Source organism: Oncorhynchus masou, chromosome 6, assembly GCF_036934945.1.
Source record: "Oncorhynchus masou masou isolate Uvic2021 chromosome 6, UVic_Omas_1.1, whole genome shotgun sequence".
Lineage (NCBI taxonomy): Eukaryota > Metazoa > Chordata > Actinopteri > Salmoniformes > Salmonidae > Oncorhynchus > Oncorhynchus masou.
In genome coordinates, this window is record NC_088217.1 from 52380294 (window position 1) to 52406590 (window position 26297).

General features: G+C 42.0%; 1 protein-coding gene across 1 annotated transcript; it reads right to left on the minus strand.

Moving 5' to 3' along the window:
* Positions 1-1732: 1732 nt before the first annotated feature.
* LOC135542263 (rho-related GTP-binding protein RhoA-D) lies at positions 1733-25886 on the minus strand. The gene is made up of 5 exons (XM_064969099.1): positions 25737-25886; positions 11209-11366; positions 9015-9135; positions 6164-6294; positions 1733-5159 (listed from the first exon to the last, which is right to left on the minus strand). The coding sequence occupies exons 2-5, from the start codon at positions 11362-11364 to the stop codon at positions 4986-4988; spliced, it is 582 nt and encodes a 193-aa protein (XP_064825171.1). The 5' UTR covers positions 11365-11366; positions 25737-25886; the 3' UTR covers positions 1733-4985.
* Between the last annotated feature and the right edge of the window lie 411 nt (positions 25887-26297).

The window sequence follows — 26297 nt, forward strand, 5'->3', positions numbered from 1 at the left end:
TTGTGAAGAGCAGTTTTCAGTTCTTTCCACAGATTCTCGATTGGATTCAGGTCTGGACTTTAACTTGGCCATTCTAACACCTGGATATGTTTATTTTTGAACCATTCCATTGTAGATTTTGCTTTATGTTTTGGATCATTGCCTTGTTGGAAGACAAATCTCCGACCCAGTCTCAGGTCTTTTGCAGACTCCATCAGGTTTTCTTCCAGAATGGTCCTGTATTTGGCTCCATCCATCTTCCCTGTCCCTGCTGAAGAAAAGCAGGCCCAAACCATGGATGCTGCCACCACCATGTTTGACAGTGGGGATGGTGTGGTCAGGGTGATGAGCTGTGTTGCTTTTACGCCAAACATAACGTTTTGCATTGTTGCCAAAAAGTTCAATTTTGGTTTCATCTGACCAGAGCACCTTCTTCCACATGTTTGGTGTGTCTCCCAGGTGGCTTGTGGCAAACTTTAAACAACACTTTTTATGGATATCTTTAAGAAATGGCTTTCTTCTTGCCACTCTTCCATAAAGGCCAGATTTGTGCAATATACGACTGATTGTTGTCCTATGGACAGAGTCTCCCACCTCAGCTGTAGATCTCTGCAGTTCATCCAGAGTGATCATGGGCCTCTTGGCTGCATCTCTGATCATTCTTCTCCTTGTATGAGCTGAAAGTTTAGAGGGACGGCCAGGTCTTGGTAGATTTGCAGTGGTGTGATACTCCTTCCATTTTAATATTATTGCTTGCACAGTGCTCCTTGGGATGTTTAAAGCTTGGGAAATCGTTTTGTATCCAAATCCGGCTTTAAACTTCTTCACAACAGTATCTCGGACCTGCCTGGTGTGTTCCTTGTTCTTCATGATGCTCTCTGCGCTTTTAACGGACCTCTGAGACTATCACAGTGCAGGTGCATTTATACGGAGACTTGATTACACACAGGTGGATTGTATTTATCATCATTAGTCATTTAGGTCAACACTGGATCATTCAGAGATACTCACTGAACTTCTGGAGAGAGTTTGCTGCACTGAAAGTAAAGGGGCTGAATCATTTTGCACGCCCAATTTTTCAGTTTTTGATTTGTTAAAAAGGTTTGAAATATCCAATAAATGTTGTTCCACTTCATGATTGTGTCCCACTTGTTGTTGATTCTTCACAAAAAAATACAGTTTTATATCTTTATGTTTGAAACCTGAAATGTGGCAAAAGTTCGCAAAGTTCAAGGGGGCCGAATACTTTCGCAAGGCATCTCGATGGATGATCGAAATCGTTGCTCAGCAGAAACTGGATGAAATCTTCTGCCTGACTCGTTCGCTGTTTTGTAAAAGGAAATGTCCTACTGACAAGTGACCAATGGAAACCTACACATACCTACTACTTTAAAGGCAGTATCTCCTCAGAGCATATGATGGGAGTGTATTTAATATTCAAAATGCATATATCTTCTGCTTGGAGTAATGTATTTATATACCGCCACTGTATTTTCAGTATGCCGACAATTGAACTACTACATTTTAGATACAGTAGTATGATGACTATTGGATCAGTGTCACCTGGTCTAACATTCATGTTTCAGTCGCTCAGGAATCTATAACCACGTACTCTTAGTTCATGTCTCACTACTAACTCCCTAACTGAAGCAGTGGCTGCTAAACTGGAAAACAAGCAATAAATGATTTTGGATTATCACATAGCTTTCATCATCTGTGTGTGAAATGGAACAACTGGAATAGTGAGGCAGTGTATAATCTCGTCTCAAAAATAGTTTATTAACATTGTTCGTGTTCACTTTAATCAAACATCCACTACATCACTTTCCGTTTAAGCATTATTACAATGAGCTTTCTTATAGAAATCTGGATTGTTATTTTTAGATACTTCCAGAAAGAGGAGTCAGACACTGAGCAGATAGAAGCTGTTCCCATAGTGGAGCAACTGTTGCAGAGACCATAGATTCACTCATGCAGACACCGACATAATAGAAGACAAGATTAGGTTTCGTAGTAGTGTGATCTAGGTTTAGTAGCAGCGTACACAAAACAGCAGTCTACATGCTTATCTTGATATGTAGTTTGCCTTCTGCTTTGGGGTGGGGGTTGGTTGTAACATTATGGTGGACATATAGTCTTGCAAATGCCTTTATTTAGATGTCCTAGAATTCCTTGGCATTTAGGTCGGCGTAAATGTCTGAAATCTTAAAAGTTGCCGTCTTTTTCATGGGTTGGCGACATGGAAACACTGTTTAAACATACACCCATACAAAAAGGTAATATGGTAACAAAATGGCAAACGTCATAAGTTCCATTTTGTGTAGTCAAACATACTCCTGAAGGGACAAACTCATATTTCCTTGGAGCTTCACTCCTGAACAGTCACAATATTGAGTGATACTGGGACACCGCTTATAACACCGCCCGGTTTCTGTCTGCTTGAACGTAAAGTCATTTTCCTACCACAGTAGAAGCTCTGTTAACATGGACGACTTGGCCAGCAGAGGGCTCGGTCAATCGAACCAGCTAATATTTTTTCATTGGCATTGTGGAATACCTGTTATCGCTAGCATCACACACCAGGTTGCATGCAACCCTTTAAACCTGTCATGTGACATTGCTGATGGACATTTTGAAAGTTGAGCCCTGTTTGGTTGGACAGACCGGTTTATGGACACAGGCAGAAGAACGACAGACACAAACCAGGAGAAATAGGAACGCTGTGAAGAATCAGTAGAGAAAGGCTAAATCGGGCTCCCGCTAGACAAATGGTCAACATCATAGGATACAAAAGAGTAAACTTAAATTGACATTTCCACTTCCATGCAAATGAAATATCTAACCTAGTCCAAGCAACACAGAAAATAGAGCTCAAGCATATTGGAGTGGTGTAATGTTGGAGCCATGGTGGACACAAGTAAAAAGTTTAATGGAAATAGGTGGTTTAAAAAGCTAAAGACCGAGAGGAGCCCGAATACAGTATATTCCAGCGCAAGTCTCAGGCATGCTATAGCTCCAGTGGTGTTCCATTACTTAAATCAAGTCAATTGACAAAACAGTGAAAAAAAAAAAACACAGCCTAGGTTGACCAGTGACTTCAGCAACCCCGATGCATTTTATTGTTCTCAGCAGTGCAATATAAAAAATTAAAAAAATACAGAAGACAAGAAATCATGTCCGAATGCAAAAGTAATTTCCAACTCTGTAGCACACCCTCCAAACGTTACTGTTAACGTAACACAGTGCAGAGCACGTCATTTTAGCTGTGCAACAGGTAGGGAGAGAGAATTGTGTGGCAGCCAACAGAAGTCTCTCTCTCGAAAAAAAAAAAAAAAAGAATTCAGGTCTTGCCTTCTTGACAAATAGCGCCACGCCAGAACAAACTGAGAATTGACAAACCAGTTCCTGAAAAAAAAAATCAGGCAAAGCACACTGGGAGTTTCCTTCCTTAAATGAAATACAATCAACCACCGAGCTGAAGAGATCTCATCTATGGATGATCGAATTCTAACTGGGGTTTCAAGCAGGTATGTTTTGCAGAACGCTGTGGCAAAGTGTACCTTGAAAAAAAATACTCTTAATTTGTCAAGCATCATTTCCCCCTGACATTCGTTATGGCTGGGTGAGTGAGTGCTGGGAGTGTTGAACTTTGTGCAACATGACAGAGGTGTCAAAGTTAACTGGCTGAGGCGTGTTGGCATTGAGCAACCGGTCCAGTCTCTGCTCGGCTCTCGGGGAAGGGAACGCTAAAGTCGCACAGGTTACCAGGAAAGAGAAGGCACTGAAAAACACTCATGTGGCTCCTCAGAATGCAGTCAGACTGGAAATCTCCAGGCCAGTCAACCCTGACAGGATCTCGAGGCAGGATCCACCAGCCAGTCAGTCCCCCCCATACCCCAGTAGCTCCAGCCTTGTGACAAATACATTGGTATTCTCATTCTAAAAAGAGGATTGTGTCAACTCAAACCTACTGTAGCTACTGTAGACCATGCTCCCCTAATCATCATGCGACACCTGTCTTAACTTGTCACGTCCTGGTGTGGTGGTACTTTAAAGTCATGCTAGCTTCTGTTTATGTGGGATATTCAAGCATCTCTGTACAGGTGTTCAGAATGACTGTGGAACAGCTGTTCAATCCAGACCTTATTTGAGGGGGCGGATGGACTTCTCTACACACATATCTGTAGGGTCATGTTACAGTGCCATGAGGTGCTCTGACTACCCCCGGGGGGGCTGATTTCAGTCAATACGGACTAGCTGATGCTTTCTAAGTAAAATTAACTTTGAAGTTGTTTCTTGTGGCTGGTTGTCGACAGCCCTCAAAGCCTAGGTTCCATGCAGCAAAGCTCAGATTGCATTACAATACATACTGTGTATAATTAACGTGGGGAGGCCCTCCACTCCCCTGCTAGTGAGTTGACCAACAGGTCAGGAGGAGCATTACTTATGCAAGGACTTGAAAAATTACTTTTAAAAAAAGGCACTGGTTCTAAAGAGCAAAACCTCTCCCCTGGAAAGTAGACCCTCTTACCATAGAATCTATGCTAGCGGACAGGACGGGTTACAAATGAACAAGAGTTTGGGTGAGTCCTGATTCCAACAGTGTGCATGTTGACAACACAAGCTCTGTTGACCGACTGTTTGTACAGGCCCAGGGAAGGACAGCCAAATATTTTTGCATACAAATACATGTGCATTTATTATCTTCTCAAAAGCGACAGGGGGAAAAAAACGGCTGTGGAAAAACTAGACGAAAGACAATGTACCCATTGCATGGAATAAGCATAAACAAAAACAAAGCTGAGAAGTTTAAACACTAATTTCTAACCTGTGTTACAGACCAGTCCTTTTCCTTGTTATTTTACGTTCAGCACTTTCAGCCGCCAACCTCTTTAGCGTGAAATGAGATACAGTACAAAGATGCCATTTGGTAAAAGGTCAGTCCTGTGTATATATATATATATGTTGTTGTTGTCAGTTGACGACTGAGGTCTTCCTCCTCCTCCTCACAACAGCAGGCAGGCACCCCTCTTCTTGCGCTTGCGCACCTGCAGCGCCGCCCTGGTGGCCATCTCAAAAACTTCCCTCACACCATCCTTTGTCTTGGCTGAACACTCCAGGTAGCCAAAGGCACTGATACGGTTAGCCATGTCCCGGCCCTCCTCTGGCTTCACTGGCTCCTACAGGGTAAACAGACAGGGTGTTAAAACTGGTGTGACCAGCACACACACACCCTAAGCAGTGTGAATTCACCAACAAAATTCATGGGACACTTATACCATCAAGACTATAAAAACAATGTAAAATGTATTTATACTAGTGCATGTAGCCTACTGTGTGTAGGTTGTATCACCCCCCCCCCCCTGCTCTAGATTTATGCTTGACTACAGAACACATCAATCCTGGGAAATAGCATGACTCCACTGCCTGGGTACAACATAGCCGCCACTAATGTTACTTTTAACATCACGCTAAAACACTTAAAAGTGATGACTTGTAGAGATCGTAATCCTTTCTCACACTCGCTCTCCGAGAGAAAGAAACAGCTTTGTAACCCCCCCCCCCAATCGCCAACTGGACCTGGAGACTAGTACCACACAGACAGTAGGCCTACACAGAGACACACACAGACAGAACATGCCGTTATGCAACGTACTGTCTGCCATCCATTAGAACCCGCATTGAGAAGAGGAAGACACTTCAGACTAAACAAACAAGCTAATCAGTGACTTGTAACTTCTAGGAGCAGTTGCAAAATCAGGCCCAGCCATTTCAGACCTGTCGAGCTACATGTTTTTCTAAGAAAGCAAGGGGTGCCAGTGACTCAAGAGTCAAAACAGCCTTTTCCTGAAAAGTTTTCCACAGTCTAATCAGTGATGACATTGGTCACTCAACCACCATCTTAGTTTGGCTGGTTATCAAGCCTCACGTATCCTGAAACAATGACTCAACTTAAAGGGGAACACTAATATCCTTTGACAAATTGTCGTCTTAAAATGTTCTCCCTTCCAGAGGCCTAGTTGAGGACACCAGCCACATCTAAAAAGTGTTGGCTAGATATAAGATTAGATAGACTACTTTATCCAACCCTTTCAGATTTATAGCAGTACCTCCTACCTATGGGTTAGGGGTTTTGTTTGAGGGTTTTGTGCAGTACACTCAGTATGGAACTATGGTACGGTACCTGCTTCATCTTGGCCAGCTCCCTCCGTGTGTGTTCGTCGTTCCTCAGGTCCTTCTTGTTGCCCACCAGGATGATTGGAACGTTGGGGCAGAAGTGCTTCACCTCAGGGGTCCACTTCTCCGGGATGTTTTCTACCAGAGGAAGAAGGAATAAGAAGCAAGTAGATATTTCAGAGATACTTATGGGCAGTGGCGACCCGTCATTCAGGGCAGGTGGGGCAGAGCCTTTTTTAGCAAAAAATGTTTTGGACATTTGGGGGCTTGCCTGTTTTGCATGTTAAATTTGGCATTAAAATGTTTTAACACATCATTTTGCAAACTATGTAAATATATAAACTCAGCAAAAAAAAAGAAACGTCCTTTTTCAGGACCCTGTCTTTCAAAGATAATTCATAAAAATCCAAATAACTTCACAGATCTTCATTGTAAAGGGTTTAAACACCATTTCCCATGCTTGTTCAATAAACCATAAACAATTAATGAACATGCACCTGTGGAATGGTAGTTAAGTCATTAACAGCTTACAGACGGTAGGCAATTAAGGTCACAGTTATGAAAACTTAGGACAGTAAAGAGGCCTTTCTACGGACTCTGGAAAAACACCAAAAGAAAGATGCCCAGGGTCCCTGCTCATCTGCGTGAACGTGGCTTAGGCATGCTGCAAGGAGACATGAAGACTGCAATTTATTACCCTGGCCACATCTACAATGTCTGTACTGTGAGACGCATAAGACAGTGCTACAGGGGGACACGAGACAGCTGATCGTCCTCACAGTGGCAGAACACGTGTAACAGCGGCACAGGATCGGTATATCCGTACATCACACCTGCTGGACAGGTACAGGATGGCAACAACTGCCTGAGTTACACTAGGAACTCACAATCCCTCCATCAGTGCTCACACTGTCCGCAATAGGCTGAGAGAGGCTGGACTGAGGGCTTGTAGGCCGGTTGTAAGGCAGGTCCTCACCAGACATCACCGGCAACAACGTCACCTATGGGTACAAACCTACCGTCGCTGGACCAGACAGAACTGGCAAAAAGTGCTCTTCACTGACGAGTCGTGGTTGTGTCTCACCAGGGGTGATGGTCGGATTCGCGTTTATCGTCGAAGGAATGAGCGTTACACCGAGACCTGTACTCTGGAGCGGGATTGACTTGGAGGTGGAGGGTCCGTCATGGTCTGGGGCGGTGTGTCACAGCATCATCGGACTGAGCTTTTTGTCATTGTCAGCAATAACGCTGTGCGTTACAGAGAAGACATCCTCCTCCCTCGTGTGGTACCCTTCCTGCAGGCTCATCCTGACATGACCCTCCAGCATGACAATGCCACCAGCCATACTGCTTGTTCTGTGTGTGATTTCCTGTAAGACAGGAATGTCAGTGTTCTGCCATGGCCAGGGAGGAGCCTGGATCTCAATCTCATTGAGCACGTCTGGGACCTGTTGGATAGGAGGGTGAGGGCCATACCCCCCAGAGATGTCCGGGAACTTGCAGGTGCCTTGGAAGTGATGGTAACATCTCACAGCAAGAACTGGTAAATCTGGTGCAGTCCATGAGGAGGAGATGCACTGCAGTACTTCATGCAGCTGGTTGCCACACCATATACTGACTGTTACTTTTGATTTTGACCCCCTTTTGTTCAGGGACACATTATTCCATTTCTGTTAGTCACATGTCTGTGGAACTTGTTCAGTTTATGAATCTTGTTCATACAAATATTTACACATGTTAAGTTTGCTGAAAATAAACGCAGTTCACAGTGAGAGGACGTTTCTTTTTTTGCGGAGTTAATAATAAAATACAAAAACTTTGAGCATTTCTACCTCAAAGCGGCTATGACGGTCAAAATGACCATATGCATATTTAACAGCCTCGATAAGTAACAATAGCCGCCAGCCGAATAAATCCATTTAATATACACAGCCACAAAGACAACATTAATATTTTGTTTTGGAAGGTCATAAAAAACATCATACTAAGACAAAGAAAAAAAGTATTTATCTGCGCTTAGTAGCCAAGGCTATTAGGCTGCACCATGCCAATTAAATCCAATCAAATGTTATTTGTCACATGCTCTTTGTACAGGGACCACATTATTCAATTTCTGTTAAGTCACATGTCAGTGGAACTTGTTCAGTTTGTGTCTCAGTTGTTGAATCTTGTTCATACAAATATTTACACATGTTAAATTTGCTGAAAATAAATGGAGTTAACAGTGAGAGGACTGTTCTTTTTTTGCCGAGTTTATATCATTGAGTTAATAAAGCCGAAAAAAACAAGGTTTCTTTGTTTTCTTGAGTAAGGCAGCTCCAAAATGCAGGTGTTTTAGCCTAACTCGGTGCTTTCTGTGGTGGTGGGGCAAGCTAGCAGAAAATACGGAGCGTTGCGCCGTGATTGACTCGGTTCTCTGTCACTCAAGGGGACACGACATCATGGCGGCGTCCAATGGGAGACCTCAAAATTTCTAGCCCTTGAGGCTGTTATCACTGCCAAAGGTTCTTCAACAAAGTACTGAGTAAAGGGTCTGAATACTTATTCAAATGTTGTTGTTTTTTTAAATCTCCAAATTTTTGCTTTGTCATTATGGGGTATTGTGTGAAGATTGATGAGGGGGAAAAAACTATTTAATCCATTTTAGAATAAGGCTGTAACGTAACAAAATGTGTAAAAAGTGAAGGGGTCTGAATACTTCCCAAATCCACTGTATAAAACTGACACACACACCGTCACAGTCCCTTCCAGTTGATATTAAAACGACTTAGACAAGTGCATTTGGAAATCAAAACATCAGAGAAATCAGCAACGGAGTGTCCCTGGACTAGAAATACGTTTTTCTTGTGGTAATTTACCTAAACTGTCAGGGCTGTCGATAGAGAAGCACATGAGGATGACATCTGTGTCGGGGTAGGAGAGAGGCCTCAACCTGTCGTAGTCCTCCTGGCCGGCTGTATCCCACAGCGCCAGCTCCACCTAAAACACGCCACATAAGAAGAGAGGAGGAAGGGTCAGGACTTCGCAGATAGTCAAAATGGCTGCTCTTAAAAAAAAAGAAAAAAAAGGCTAAATCTTTCTGAAGCAAATCTCTCTCAGAAACCCGAAAGTCCTATTTTTTTATATGATGTTGAGTAATAGATTCTGAGAGAGATGGATGTGCAGATGAGCAAAAAGAAACAAAGCAAAATAAAAATGCACTTAACCATCCATGGTCACTAAATAACGGTGATACCGTTTTTATTTACCAAAGTCAGGAGTGCCATGACTGGGTTGGGCAGTGTCGGGCCAAAAGCAGTGGAGCAAAGTGCTGGCAAATCTTTTATTGTGGAAATCATTACAAGATACCGTAGCTGTTATTTTGTTTTCATAGGGAAATGTAAAACACCATCAAAACAAAGCAAAACTGGAAACAGTCATGCCTTAGAAACCGCTAATAATGACTAATATGATTCAGAGCAGTGTTTCAGATTCACTGTTACTCACAGAAAAATCTGCTTCCCAAATGGCATCCTGTTCCCTGTATAGTTCACACTGGGTCCTGGCCAAAGGTAGTGGGAATAGTGTGTCATTTGGGATGCAGAAAAATACTGTATCTCTGAGAAATCTCTCAAGTGATGCGGCAGGAATTTGGAGTACGATTTGCATATTTGACACACTCGAGGTGTGAAGTCGTAGCAGGTTAACGTCTTTTTGGCGGCCGTGAAACTAGCAGTGATAACCACGATGACGAACAACACTATTAGAAGTGGCTTCGTCATAGCTCTGGTCTTGGGGTGAGAGAGAGAGCAGTGCAGCAGCTAGCGACTGGCCGTTTGTCTCATTCCAAGGGCAGGTTTTCACAGGGATGCAGAGAGGAGGCATGGTGGCTTTATCCCATCACACCACTGATTAATTCCATTAGGGAAATCAGGTGATTAAGGAGAATCTAACCAGATACATTCTGTTCCTTTGGGGAGTAGACCAGAGCAACTACATTACAGTCTGCTGGATTCTACAACTGAATCGTAATATTCTGCCACAACTTGCTCTTTTACTCTAGACATGATTTATGCACTATTTGGAAAGAAAGAAAAATAAATAAAAAGTCCAATGTCTTTGAGAGGAGGAGCCTGTCCTTCATACATCTAGTCAAAAGGTTAGTAACATAACTTTGTATGACTACAGTACACACACATTATTCAACCATCCCAAAATAGCAGCTATAGCAGAGGTTTGTAGGGCGGGCGGGAGAGGGAGGCTACATACTCCTGGCATGAGCAATGGGGTTAGGAGCCATATCCCCTCTGGACACACTGACTGACTGCACAGCACAAGGTTTTGAAGAAAAAAAAGGCTATATTTAGAACTGGGTCCGGCCCCGCCCACTGAAGGTGAGAGAAGGAGATTACCATTCTCCCTGAAGGAAAATAAGATTTAAATGTGGACTGTGGCGACTATATACTGAGAACACCGATCTTATCCACACCAAATTAAAGTGGGGGTAATTCTGGGGGCGCAGCCCCCTGGGAGAGCTAAGCTGAATGGGGGGCTGGGAGGTGGCACGATCCACAACAAGCACACTTGGATCCCTGACTTTGTGTATTTCCTGTACAGAAGATAACAGTACATCAACCCCTCCCCCACCTGCCTGTTGCTCCCCCAGAGCAGGAAATGAGAGGCGTTTATCGGGCTGAGGGGCAGTCTTCAGGGGGTGGGGAATTGCCAGTGGACATCCATGTTCCCAGTCGGTGCAGGAAGCCCAGGAGTACAGTCATTTCCTGTTTTGCCAGGCTGTGATCCTGTGCTGGTCAGCACAGGAGAACAAAGACCATTGACATAACATCCCATCTGCTGTGGAGGGGCCCTGGTCTCCAGAACACAGCTAGGCTACGCCCCATAACCAAGAGCCCCGCGTCACTCCCACTACACTCCATAACAAGACCGTTTGTTAACCAAAGCCTTATGATATAGGTTTACTGTATGGTTCATGTGTATGAAGACTTTACATTTAAGTATGGATCATTTCTGTATTTAAAAAAAAATGTATTTCCTGGATGGTAGTCTACACACCTGTTTGCCATCAACCTCGATGTCAGCGATGTAGTTCTCGAACACTGTGGGCACGTAGACCTCGGGGAACTGGTCTTTACTGAAGACGATGAGAAGACAAGTCTTTCCACAGGCTCCATCCCCCACGATCACCAGCTTCTTCCTAATGGCTGCCATTACTGTGGAGAAAAAAAAGCAGGGAACACTTTACAGTCACGTCACTGGATTTTCACAAAACGTCGACAACCCTAATAACCAGTTGGGTTGTAAAATGTCAATATACTCAGCGAGAGAATCGAGCCGAGAAACCTGTCAGGGAATAAGAGTGTGATAAGGAAGCAAGATGTAGCTCGGCTTAGTTCTGTTCTACCCCTGAAACAATTTTTTCCCCCCATTTATTACAAGCTTACGGACAACTGACACCATGAAATCCCATTTCTAAAAGGAGGCTGTTTGATCTCCAGGTGGGGGGGGGGGGTGAGAGAGAGGGATGAGGCAAGCTGGGACAGGGAGGAATGTTGTGTTCCATCAGCCCATTCACTGATTCCACCCTTCTTGTTTCCTACTATGGACAGTCAGTGGAAAGGCAGGCAGCACGTGGAAAGACAGGCAGCACACGGAAAGGCATCCGGGAAACTATAAGTGCTACTCCAGCTGTTTCCTTAAACTATTACAAACAATATTGTTTCTTCTCTTTCCCTGTCCCTCTTAAATTGCCCTGGTTACCTACATTTCATCAATAGGGTATAGAGTAACTTTTGAAATGTGTGGTATTTTTTATTTATAATGTGATTTTCCTGTGTTTTATATATATTTTCACACTATGAGGTTGGACTAATATTGTGAAACTTATCAGAATGCCCTTTTAGTTCCAAAACGCGGTTTGAAAACACCGGCTGAAATCTGCATGTTTTGTTGGGATGGAGTTTTAGCCTGCCTGGTGACCCAGTAAATTAGGCATAGTTAATAGACCAATAAGAAAAGAGTTCCAAACCGCTCTGCCAATAACAGCTAGTGTTCAGTTTTCCCCTCCCCAATCATACCACTCCCAGACAGTCCTAGTAAAATTCTTCTTTGCTAAGATGCTGTTTTGTCTTTGTTTTTAAATTAAAATTTGTTTTAAAAAAAAGGTTAAAAAATAAAAATCACAGTAAGGTACTTAAAATGCTGATTGTGTGAAACACCAGTCAGTTTCAGAATAACTCAGACAAAGAGAGCGAGAGACTGATGCCCTGCCGCTGACCAGATCCCAGTGCTTGTGTGGGATAAACGTCCTTGATAAACGAGGCGCCTGAGAGGAAAGCAGAGCAGCTATGCATAGTCATTTGGCTGCCTCCTCCTCTGCTTCTATCCCGACGGCTTGGCTGACAAAGCCCCTTTACCAAAAGCAGAGAAAGTATTGGACATACATACATACATCATATTCTATTCATCATGCCTTCTAGCAAAACAATTATATTCTCCTCCTGTGTTCTCTCCTGCTTGGCTGTCAGGAAACTAAGTCTAATTCACACGACACCAGATGCTGCTGAGTAGAGATAAGATTCAGACAAGCAAGAAATCTGTCTAGATAATGGGGGGGAGCACAAGATATAATCTATCTAATGACTAACTTGTATTAAGGTACGGAGGTTTCCCACCCCACACTGACAGCTCTGTGAACCACAGATTAACTCCCAAGTCAGATAGTAAACCGGGCTGGACAGGAGGAGGACCAAAACACTGGATGGGCCTGAGACTGAGGCCAAGCAAGTGGGAGAGGAGACAAGAGCACCAAGCCAGGTTCCCGAAGCTCACCCTGTGAAACAAAACAATCCACTTCCTGTGCTGGGCTACTGTGGTGGGGAGGGGCCCTTGGCTGCTGCCCTATTTGTACAGGCCTCCATGGAGTCGAGCAGAGGAGAGTGCTGCCAAAGACTAAACACACACAAAACCCTCCTCTCTTTGCACACCACTAAATGATAAGACAGTGACTGCATACATGGGCCCTTAGTGTCCAAGAATCACGAACAACCATTAAGGAACATCTTGAATTGAAAAAGGTTATAATTCTTATATTTCCATGTAGACAACATCCATTACACACACACCTTTTTAAATGGCAGGCTTATAATGTTGCTGACAATTAGTGTTAAACACAATGCACTGGATCAGTAACACAGTAGAAGATAGACGAGCCACTGTACTCTCCCTTTTCTATTCAGTCATCAAATTCAGACAATTATCCAACAAGTTATTGGGACAGCCACCAATTTAATACAGCAGAACCATCTGCAGAATGTGAAAAGGATAAGCCATCAATCCGGTCTTACTCATCCCACTTCCCACTAGGGGTAATGACCCACAAACTCATTTGCTAAAAATAAGAAATGAGCTTGATCCTCCTCTGAGGCAAAATAGAGTGAAGTACGCCAAAATATTCTCTCAGTTGAGGAAGTTACTGTTCCTCCCTGAAATCAATGCACTAGACATCCAGAGAATGAGTCATATGACGGGTCACTTCTAACTATAGACTACACCTAAAACGCAACATGTTGGCACCATGTTAAATAAACGGTTAAATGGTCTCCACAAATGTGTTTACATCCCTGTTAGTGAGCATTTCTCCTTCTCCAAGATAATCCATCCACCTGACTGAAGTGTGTCATATCAAGAAACTGGTTAAACAGCACCTTGTGCTGGGACAATAAAAGGCCACTAAAAATGTGCAATTGTCACACAACACAATGTCACAGATGTCTCACGTTGAGGGAGTGTGCAATTGGTATGATGACAGCAGGAATGTCCAACAGAGGTGTTGTCAGAGAATGTAATGTTCATTTCTCTACCATAAGCCATCACCAACGTTGTTTTAGAGAATTTGGCCGCATGTCCAACCGGCCTCACAACCGCAGACCACGTATAACCACGCCAGCCCAGGACCTCCACATCTGGCTTCTTCACCTATAGGATCATCTGAGACTAGCCACCCTGACAGTTAAAACTGAGAAGTATTTCTGTTTGCAATAAATCCGTCTTGTGGGGGGGGGGAACTCATTCGGATTGGCTGGGCCTGGCTTCCCAGTAGATTAGGGCCCAATGAATTTATTTCAATTGAATGAATTCCTTATATGAACTGTATCTGAGTAAAATTGTTGAGATATATCTATTTTCTTTTTTTTTTTAAACACTGAGAAATATGTTTGGCACATCAAAGTCGCGGTACCGATTCGCAATACATATCGAAATGTGAGAATTGAAATGCATATCGTATCAGTACCTGCATATCGTGATATCATATTGTGAGGCCCCTGGCAATTCCCAGCCCTAATGTGTAACCTTGAATATATATATTTAAAACAATGATACAGAAATATATCTGTATTCGCTGGGACGGCAGCCATGTTTTAATTAAACTAACATACAATTGAGACATATCCAGGTGTACATGCAAATATGGAGGGATATGTAGACCTTCGTTAATACCATATTGACAGAGGAGGCCATAACACCGGGAGCTGTTTGTTATTCTCAGTTAAAATGTCAATGTTGGTAAAAGACACTTTCTCAAAACAAGAAAGAGGCTGTTGAGGTACAAAACAAGCTACTTTTCCAGGTATATAACATTCAGCATTGAAGGACTGCATCTACACAGTGTACAAAACTGAATATTAGGAAGGTTTTCTTAATGTTTTGTATACATACGTATTCATGGATGCCAGGTTTCCCCCGCCCCAAAAAGAAACCGAGAGACTAAAAGATACAGTACCAGTCAAGTTTGGACACACCTACTCATTCAAGGGTTTTTCTTTATTTAAAAAAAACTCTTCTACATTGTAGAATAACAGTGAAGACATCACAAGTATGAGACAACACATATGGAATCATGTAGTAACCCAAAAAGAAGTTGCATCAAAATATGCTTTTCCAACAGGTTTGAAGGAGTTCCCACATATGCTGAGCATTTGTTAGCTCAGCATTATGACACCATTAACAAGTCTCTTATTATTGGTGTCCTTTAGTGGTTTCTTTACAGCAATTAGACCATGAAAGCCTGATCCACGCAGTCTCCCCTGAACAGTTGATGTTGAGATGTGTCTGTTACTTGAACTCTGAAGCATTTATTTGGGTTGCAATTTCCGAGGCTGGTAACTAATAAATGTATCCTCTGCAGCAGAGGTAACTCTGGGTCTTCCATTCCCGTGGCGGTCTCATGAGAGCCAGTTTCATCATAGCACTTGACGCTTTTTGTGACTGCACTTGAAGCAACTTTCAAAGTAATTGAACTTTTCAGAATTGACTGACCTTCATGTCTTAAAGTAATGGTGGACTGTCGTTTCTCTTTGCTTATTTGAGTAGTTATTGCCATAATATGGACTTGGTCTTTTACCAAATAGGGTTATCTTCTATATAACACTTTTTTTGGTTACTACATGATTCCATATGGGTTACTTCATAGTTTTGATATCTTCACAATTTTTCTACAATGTAGAAAATAGTACAAATAAAGGAAAACCCTTGAAAGAGTAGGTGTCCAAACTTTTGACTGTTTCACTCACACTTTCTGGTGAGATACATTCAGCCTCTAGAAAATTAAAAACAATATATACATATTTTTTTTCTTTCTTCAATTTGCAAGAGGCTGAATGTATCTTACCAGAAAAAGCATCCTAGTTAGCAAAACAGCACCCTGCTGTATGTGTAGGCCATCTGATATAGCCATCTGGCTATCTGATAATGTCTGGTCAAAAAGAGTATGATATTGTTGCCGCCTGTAGCATTGAATGCAAGGGAAGCTAGCAAACATTTGGCCTACCTTGATAAATAAAAGTATTAAATAATAGTCAATCAGCACTGAGATAAATTGAGTGAGCTCAACTATGGATGGTACTGGTGCACCCCCAAAAAATATTTGTAAAAGGAAGCCAGTTTGGATTTGGCGTCGCACCAATCACATTCCATCAAGCGCAATAAGTAATTGACAGAAACAACTTGAATTGTTGCATCTTGTTGTTCTTGTCCGTTGGATAGCTAGCTAAAATGGTCCCTTTCCTAAATGGATGGAGAAAGAGATTTGGACTTGTGGATTTACTCAATTATCTGTACTGGCCAATGATTATAAGGTGGATTCTGATCAAACCATATATTTATACATTGGGCCCCTGGCTTGAGAGAATGAAAGTTAAATATGAAGAAGGATATGTTAATGTTGCCCACCAAAAAGGTGGTTTATTAGCCAGGCAGCATAAGACAACAAAAGATAAAAGTGTGTATGGTATGACAGTCATAGACAGTTTCGGCAACATGGAAGAGGATGGCATTGGTGTTTCTATAGTAGGGTGAGTCAACATGTTTTTCTAGTTGCATAAATGTGCACACACACACAAACACACCAGAAGCATGGACAGACATATTTAGCTTATGTTGATTGGACCAAATAGTTTTTGGTATATTTTAGTTGTCACAGTATTAGACTAAGCATTGGTGATTTGATGTTGAAATGGTGTTGGAATAGTGGAGGCAGCTCCTGTTCTTTGCTACTTGCGGTAACTCTGGTTCTAAATCAATGGTTTAGTAGTACAAAAATGTTGGAAACATTAATTTGCTTGACCATGCTGTAGGTCACGTAACTGTTTTCTACATGCAATATGCTTTGTGAACTTCACCGGACAGAGGTCGCACTCCGGTTTTGTGCTGAAACAAGAAGGTGTGGTTGAATGTATTCTGCCACTGTCTTGGCCTTAGGCCTATGTATCACGGTGGCAAGGCATATGAACTACCAGGTTATAGAGTAAACAACGCAATTATCACAACACACATGTTGTAATATGGCTTTTCCCTCCCCTGGCCTGGCTACCCCAGTGATTTTACCCCAGCTATCATGCATGACCAGAGAAGGAAACAGGGTCATATTTAAGTTCAGGTGAAACTAAACCACGCATAAACCAACATCCACCAGAATATCAAGGCCTATAGACCTGTTCAGGGAGCATTAGTCTAGTGTGACACATACAGTATATGTTACAAGAGGAGAATGACGTAACTGTGTGTGGGAGTGAATCCAATACTAGTAGAACAACCCTTTCACTTAGAGTTAACATTTCACTTTTAGAAAGTTTCCAGAGGCCTAAACCTGTCAGCCAGTAGAAGTTTTGCAACCAGAGCAGTGCGAGTAGTGAGTACTGAGAAAAGTGACCCAGGCACGGTCGGGTGGGGCAGATTCTCAGTCTATTGTAGGAACAATAAACCACACAACACATCAGGAGACCGGCAGTACGGGGTCACACGCACCCGGGGAAAGCTTCTTACAGGAAAATATATCCACCTTTTTGTAATGTGATGACCAAACAGAGACTTTAGGAGTGGAATACAAGTGAAAACACAGGCCATAATCCAAACAGCATTGTTTCATATCTCTCAACAAGCTACAGTGTGAGAGGTGTCTTATTGTAGCCTACAAGTGCAACATTTTAAGTCAGCTGACATGATCAAAAGGTTATTTCCTGATTAGGAACTCTCAACAGCAAGTTTTTATTTATTTATTTAACCTTTTAACCTATTTTACTAGGCAAGTCAGTTAAGAACAAATTCTTATTTTCAATGACGGCCTAGGAACAGTGGGTTAACTGCCTGTTCAGGGGCAGAACGACAGATTTGTACCTTGTCAGCTCGGGGATTCAAACTTGCAACCTTTCGGTTACTAGTCCAACGCTCTAACCAATCTGCTACCCTTGGTCTTAAACACAAATAAAACCCTCAGTTGTAGAGAAACTTGTTTTGTATCCTGTCTGGAAGTCATAGAAATGAAAATATTAACATGTTTGACTACATCAGTCAGTATTGACATTTTAAAGGGTTTGTACAAAATGTACACAATCCATTCTCCACTGCCAGCAAGACTGTAAACTCTCCTTCCAGACTCATATTAAGCATCTCCAATCCAAAATGAAACCTAGAATCGGCTTCCTATTTAGCAACAAAGCCTCCTTCGCTCACGCTGCCCAACATACCCTCGTAAAACTGACTATCCTGCCGATCTTTGACGATGTCATTTACAAAATAGCATCCAACACTCTACTCAGAAAATTGGATGCAGTCTATCACAGTGCCATCCATTTTGTCACCAAAGCCTCATATACTACCCACCATTGCGACCTGTATGCTCTCGTTGGCTGGTCCTCGCTACATATTTGTCGCCAAACCCACTGGCTCCAGGTCATCTATAAGTCTTTGCTAGGTAAAGCTCGGCCTTAGCTCACTGGTCACCATAGCAACACCCACCTGTAGCACGCGCTCCAGCAGGTATGTCTCACTGGTCATCCCCAAAGCAAACACCTCCTTTGGCTGCTTTCCTTCCAGTTCTCTGCTGCAAATGACTGGAATGAATTGCCAAAAAAACAAACAACCACTGAAGTTGGAGACTTATCTCCCTCACTAACTTCAAGCATCTTACCGATCGCTGCAGCTGTACACAGCCCATATAACCAACTACCTACCTCATCCCCATATGTTTTTTTTCTGTTCTTTTGCACACCAGTATTTCTACTTGCACATCCTCATCTATCACACCAGTGTCAATTGCAATTACTTTGCCACTTCGGCCTATTTATTGCCTTACTTAATTTGCACACACTGTATATAGACTTTCTATTGTGTTATTGACTGTACGTTTGTTTATCCCACGTGTTTTTTTGTCGCACTGCTTTGCTTTATCTTGGCCAGGTCGCAGTTGTTCTCAAATTGGCCTACCTGGTTAAATATAGGTGGTGAAATATATATATATATTTTTAAAAGACAGCATAGACCACATGAGGTACACTCACTGCATGGTTTTTGTGTGGGTGGGACAAGCATTAAAGTTGAGGTGACGGCAAAACAACATTTATTTAACCTCTGTGAGACGATTGTCCCATGTCCTCTGTCACCTAAGCCTATTATAAGTGACCAGAAATCACAAAATGGTTCATGATGAGAAGCACATTTATTGTTTGTATTACTGTGGCCCCGATATGCTGATAGTTGACGTAAGAGAGAAAACAAACATGTATTAAGAGTGTAGAAGCAGACAGTTTGGTGCCGAAGGTTTTTGTTATGCGTTTCCAATCAATATAGCCCGTCTTTCTATTCATGCTATTGATGATCAAACTTTACTACTGTAGTACATTGGGATAATGTGTTACAGTTAAACGTGAAGGTCGGTCATCAGAAATGTCTATGGTTACCATGCATTCCTTGTTTATTGTAGAGTCCTTTGGCTGGAAGCTTCACCGGCAGACACGTTCCAGAGCGCAGTTAATGAACGGTACGGGTAATGCGGTCGTAGCTTATCCCGGGTTGGCATACATATTTATATCCTTGGTGGTATGTATGCTTAAAAGCATGTGTAGCACCTTTATTGACGTGCGCTTGTAGTGATGAATGCATGTTTATCGTCTGTAGCTTGAAATTCATGCATTGCTAATTGAACATCTAATATGGCTGTTTCTCATTGGCTGTTATATTACGGGAAGGGGCTGTCGTTTGTCGAATAGACAGGTAACAGGTCGGCATGCGGGGTAACAGGCATACTTGAAGCCCGGGTTCGCTTTGATATATATATATTTTAACTTAATTTGGTTTGTCTGATCAACGCCATTTGTTATTTTGTAAATATTTGTACAATGGCCGGCGTTATTTCTTCACTTGCAAATACTGGGCAAGTAAAACCAGATCTACTACTGTTGCCTTCTCAATGTTAAAGTCCAACCCTTGGGTCACTTTTACAGAGCATATCTGAGAAATGGGCTAAAGTTCACAGGTTGGCAGCAACTGTGGCTGCTGTTTGAAGCAGAGAGAGAGCACACAATGACTCAGGTTGGCTCCACCATAACTACCCATCACATGTCACATTACACATGCTAACACCACTGGTTATCAGTGTAACTAGGACCAGCCACATCTATCACTAGAGTTTGTATGGCAATAGACTTTGCTCTCTCTCAAGAGGATAATCACCATGTTACATTTGACTCATTTAGCAGACACTCTTATCCAGAGCGACTTACAAGTAACCAGAGACTGCTATGGGCAGCGCTACTGTAACTTGAAATGTATTTGCAAAAAAGCTTTCGGCCTAATGATTTTAGGATTTAGGCCCTAGGCTCATAACACACATTGTTTTCCATTTTCAATCAAGCATAGTTAAAGTACCTCTGTCTGGCCATATAGTTCCCAGGGCTGCCATAGACAAGGCTATTTAGTTTCACCTAAGTTATTTCTCAGTGTAATGGTAGTCCTCGTGGTTAGAGAATAATTCTGGCACTGTGTGTAAAATTAGCATAATATGTGGACTGGAAATGATACATTGTTTCATTCTCTGTCGGTGAATGGGTCTTTCACAATGTCACCCATACTTTTGGGGCGTACATTTTATACACATACTGGTTCTTTCACCTCCATTTCAATACAGTGTAAGCCTATTTCGCTTACGGGGAACCATCGATGTAGGAATTGAACACCCACTTCTAGAATTACAAACTTGTGTAAAAGCAAATTTCTATTCTTGTAATTTCCTTTCCATTCAAAAATCAATGTTTAGAAGAGCAATGACAGACAGATTTGATCCTTTTAAGAGCAATACATTATGTGCCCTGTTCAAATGAGAAAAAGTGGATTGGTTGGTATATATGGCCATTTTGTTATAAATCCAGAGACATGAAGTTGGTGGAAATAGTACAACCGAAGACAGACAATGATTTACCATCAAATGCTTTAGCATTAGGCTCAGGGACAGTGAGACTGACAAGATAGAAAGTAGAGGTCGACCAATTAGGATTTTTCAACGCCGATACAGATAATTGGAGTGCCAAAAAAAGCCGATACTGATTAATCGGACGATTAAAAAAAAAAAAACAGTATTTATAATAATGACAAACTCAACAATACTGAATGAACACTTATTTTAACTTAATATATCAATAAAAATCAATTTAGCCTCAAATAAATAATGAAACATGTTCAATTTGGTTTAAATAATGCAAAAACAAAGTGTTGGAGAAGAAAGTAAAAGTGCAATATGCTCCATGTAAAAAAAGCTAACGTTTAAGTTCCTTGCTCAAAACATATGAAAGCTGGTGGTGTCTTAACATGAGTCTTCAATATTCCCAGGTAAGATGTTTTAGGTTGTAGTTATAGGACTATTTCGCTCTATACCATTTGTATTTAATTTACCTTTGACTATTGGATGTTCTTATAGGCACTTTAGTATTGCCAGTGTAACAGTATAGCTTCCGTCCCTCTCATCGCCCCTACCTGGGCTCGAAACAGGAACGCATCGACAACAGCCACCCTCGAAGCATCGTTACCCATCGCTCCCAAAAAGCCACGGCCCTTGCAGAGCAAGGGGAACAACTACTTCAAGGTCTCAGAGCGAGTTATGTCACCGATTGAAACGCTAACTAGCTAGCCATTTCACATCGGTTACACCAGCCTAATCTCGGGAGTTGATCGGCTTGAAGTTAAACAGCTCAATTCTTGAAGCACGGGGAAGAGCTGCTGGCAAACGCACAAAAGTGCTGTTTGAATGAATGCTCACGAGCCTGCTGCTGCCTACCACCGCTCAGTCAGACTGCTCTATCAAATGTAAAATCATAGACTTAATTATAACGTAACACAGAAATATGTCACTAATATGGTCAAATCCGGAAACTACCATTTCGAAAACAAAATGTTTATTGTTTCAGTGAAATACGTAACCGTTCCGTATTTTATCTAATGGGTGGCATCCATAAGTCTAAATATTCCTGTTACATTGCACAACCTTCAATGTTATGTAAAATTCTGGTAAATTAGTTCGCATCGAGCCAGGCGGCCCAAACTGTTGCATATACCCTGACTGTGTGCAATTAACGCAAGAGAAGTGACAATTTCCCTAGTTTAATATTGCCTGCTAACATGGATTTCTTTAAACTAAATATGCAGGTTTAAAAAAACTATACCTCTGTGTATTGATTTTAAGAAAGGCATCGATGTTTATGGTTAGGTACAGTCGTGCAACGATTGTGCTTTTTTCAAGTCATCCCCCGTTTGGCGAAGTTGGTCTTCACACAGTTCACAATGAGCCAGGCGGCTCAAACTGCTGCATATACCCTGACTGTTGCACAGAATGCAAGATAAGTGACACAATTTCCCTAGTTAAAAGAAATTCATGTTAGCAGGCATTATTATCTAAATATGTAGGTTTAAAAATATATACTTGTGTATTTATTTTAAGAAAGGCGTTGATGTTTATGGTTAGGTACACATTGGTGCAACAACAGTGCTTTTTTCACAAATGCGCTTGTTAAATAAGCGTTTGGCGAAGTAGGCTATGATTCAATGATACATTAACCGGCACCACATCGATTATATGCAATGCAGGACAAGCTAGATAAACTAGTAACATCAACCATGTGTAGTTAACTAGTTATGTTAAGATTGATTGTTTTTTTATAAGATACATTTAATGCTAGCTAGCACCTTACCTTGGCTCCTTGCTGCACTGACATAACAGGTAGTCAGCCTGCAACGCAGTTTCCTCGTGGAGTGCAATGTAATCGGCCGTGATCGGTGTCCAAAAATGCAGATTACCGATTGTTATGAAAACTTGAAATCGGCCATTCCGATTAATCGGTCGACCTCTAATAGAAAGTGTGCTGGTTGGTAGATGTCCAGGACATGGCGACCCTGAAAGGTATGCCATTGGCCATCCCACATGTGGAAATGCAGCAGGCTGATATCTCAAAATAGGAGACCCAGGCTAAACTTGATTAAGGCATATTTAGACATATTTTAAAAATGTTGAAATTATGGCATGGGATATCATTTTATTTCCAAGGCAATTTCCTACCTTCCACTAGGGGCAACAAGCACCTTTTATCATCTAGTAGGCTTGCGATGAGCAAGAGCAGCGGGTTCAATCCCAGCGCGTGGCCCACTTTTTTTTCCCTAACCCAAACTTCAAACACTTAACCACTCAGAATTATTACAAACTTACACATCAACTTTAGTTTCAGTATCCCTTTTGCAGTTTGACAGGCAGCTAACATACGCCAAAATATGCCTTAATTATAAACCGGCAACACCCTCCATGATCTAGACGCAACACGGTCCCACATGCATAGTTAAAAACAGCCAGCCATGCCACATCTCTGCTACTGCAGTTATGTCACTTTCACTCAACTCAGGCAAAGCAGCCCAAACAGAACCAACAGGTCGGCTTTGCAAGCCTTCTATTACAGCGCTACTCTTCAGGAAGAGGGCATAGGCATACAGCCTACATTCCTTTCCAAAATCACAGAACAGTCCCAGCCTTAAACCTGGTTCAAATTATTCATAAGCATTCTTAAAATTGCACCGAATGTCAAGCATTTCGATGGGGACGTCCACAACGGAATTGTATCGCAACGCCCCCTTGCGGTTGAAGGCTCCGTTGCGAGACGGACTCTACATGCCTAGATTATTTTAATTTGAGTCGTCTTCAGTCCAGCCAGAGTCCGTTGAAGACCGGGAAGTTACCAACCAAAGAAAATGAAAATATGTGGTTTTCGGCGGTGGCTTTATGGGATAGCTAGCAACTTGTGAACAATTACCCATTCCGATAAGTGAGTAAGTACTATTTAATGGCAATGTTAAATAATACATATTGGCTGCTAAGCCAATTATATTATATGACTGACTCCCGTTTAAGAATATTATGTTTGTTTTATGTTTGACCTTGTTTGATAATTATTAGGTGGAGGACGCGAGCTACAGTGATAGTGTCTTCAACCTAGCCTAGCTTTGCAGTGAAAGGTAGCTTCACTTGCTATAAATTTTGAGAAATTAACTAAACAAAACATGTTTTATCACCTGAAATGATATATTTATCCTGTCTTGAATGAAGAGGTCATATTTTCCAATCTCCCAACACAAATACGATCTCTGATGAGAGAGAGGCTCTCCTCCATCTTGTGTTACAAACAATACTCTTCTGTTCAGTAGCGGGGCAACTGGGAGCTCAGAACTCTTAAATGGGAAGTCTCCGACCTCAGACTACAGTAATGTTCAAGAGAACTGGGAACTCTGGGGGGGGACTGGGAAAATTAATTTTGAATGGTCATCAAACTCGGAATTCCAAAATTGGGAACTCTGGCCTCTTTCTTGAGCTAGAATTTACAGACAACAACACCCCCCCCCCCCCCCAGTGTCGGCCTGATTTGGTCGGTATAGCTCTTCATTGTAAATATAAATTTGTTCTTAACTGACTTGCCTAGTTAAATAAATGGTGCACCTACGTCACGATTTGTACAGGGCGTTAGCCCATAGCCATGACTAATGCCGCGTTCACGTGCCTGTCGGAACTAGGAAACTCAGAAATGTCCGACTTGCTAACTGGTTGTAGTTATACACCTGCCACATTCAACTAATCTCCAAGTTCCGACTAGCCTGTGAACGTGGCATTAGCCAACTCAACTCCACGGTTTACGATTGAGTTGAGCAGCAACTAGTGTGGGCAGATTGGAGGGCCGACGTCACAAAATTAAGGCATCAAAAACTACGGATTTCAGAACAAACACGCAATTAAACAGAACATTGGGTGGTGTAATAATTTTCTGCTAATTTTATTAGGCTGTGGAAATGCCACTAATAATTTCTGAGATAAACTCAAACGCCATTTCGTTCAGAAATGACAAACAACTCACCGCCCAGAGATATATTTCAATTCCTACAACAAATAAACTCGACAAGGCCTGCGTGCTTTAAGTTAACCGCTTTTCAAAAAAATGTTTTTATTGAAACCTTTCAAATTAACATCAGTGTAATATGAAAAAAATAGGACTTGTTCGCAAAGACTGATTAGCGAGGTTGCTGCTTTTGAGTTCCGTCAGCAGCCTAGGCATATGCTGCATTCGTAACCAAGTGAGAAGTATGAATTTACCACATATGCCTGGGGGAGAAAAAACACTGAACGCCCCTCCAACTCGTAATTACTAGTGGCAAACACATATTGAACTCCCACTTCTCCCGCACATTGACCTCTTGAATTCAATTACTGGGGATATGACCTAGATAACAGCCTTTAAGGCAGTTAAATGCAACGCAAAAAAAACAAATCTGTTATTTGAACACTAATTTGTTTACAAACACGATGTATTTTTTTGTTTTTGTTTTAGCAGCTTGTTGGCCAATCAGCATTTCTCAATGATACATACCAGTGAATGCATCCAACTAGTATTTGATTTCACAACTGGTAACTTCCCACCTCCCACTTGGTTACAAACGCAGCATAAGAAGCAACAGTGTATCAACAATTACGTCGAAATCAGTGAAACGTTAAAAGGGCCGTGGTACAATAATGAGTAGTTCTGGAATACCCAGGAATAGATTCAACCTAAATCTATAAGAATAAGAAACATAGGCTAACTTGTCGAATGACTAACTATCGCCACAAGCCACCACCTACTTTCCCGGGCCGAAGCAAAGTGGCCTAATCAATTATTTCCAAACGGACAATCCTAGTCCACCCCGCTAACTATAACAATTAAACATGATATTTCAACGAAAGAAATTACCTCTCTTCTGGCCGCTGTTTCAATTTTACTCCCGATTTGCCTCCCTTCTCTCCGGATCGTGACACCCTTGCTGCAGTATTCGGTAAATTAGCCTACATAGAGGGTGCTAAGAAACAGGACAGACAAACATAGGATCCTCCCACCGATCAGGAAAGGCAGTGGTGGCGCTTAATCTCTATTGGTTAGGGACGAGGTGCAGCAGTTGGAATCAGTGAGGTCCCCTCCCTTTCCACTGTCAAAAATAATGACATCATTCGTTCTACAAGGATTGTAGAATAAAGGGAGGGGGCCAATGAAGTACACAAGTAGGGTGTGGATGAAATGGTCACCGAATCCGTTATTAACCATCATCCTCAGAACTATTATTTCCCTATAAAATATATATGTTCTATAAGTAGTCTGTGTTACAGTATTTGTTCAATTTTAGGGTAGTTTCCCCCCTATAGTTTATATTTAACTAGGCAAGTCATTTATGAACAAATTCTTAATTACAACGACAGCCTACCCCGGCCAACACCGGGCCAATTGTGTGCCACCCTCTGGGACTTCCAATCACAGCCA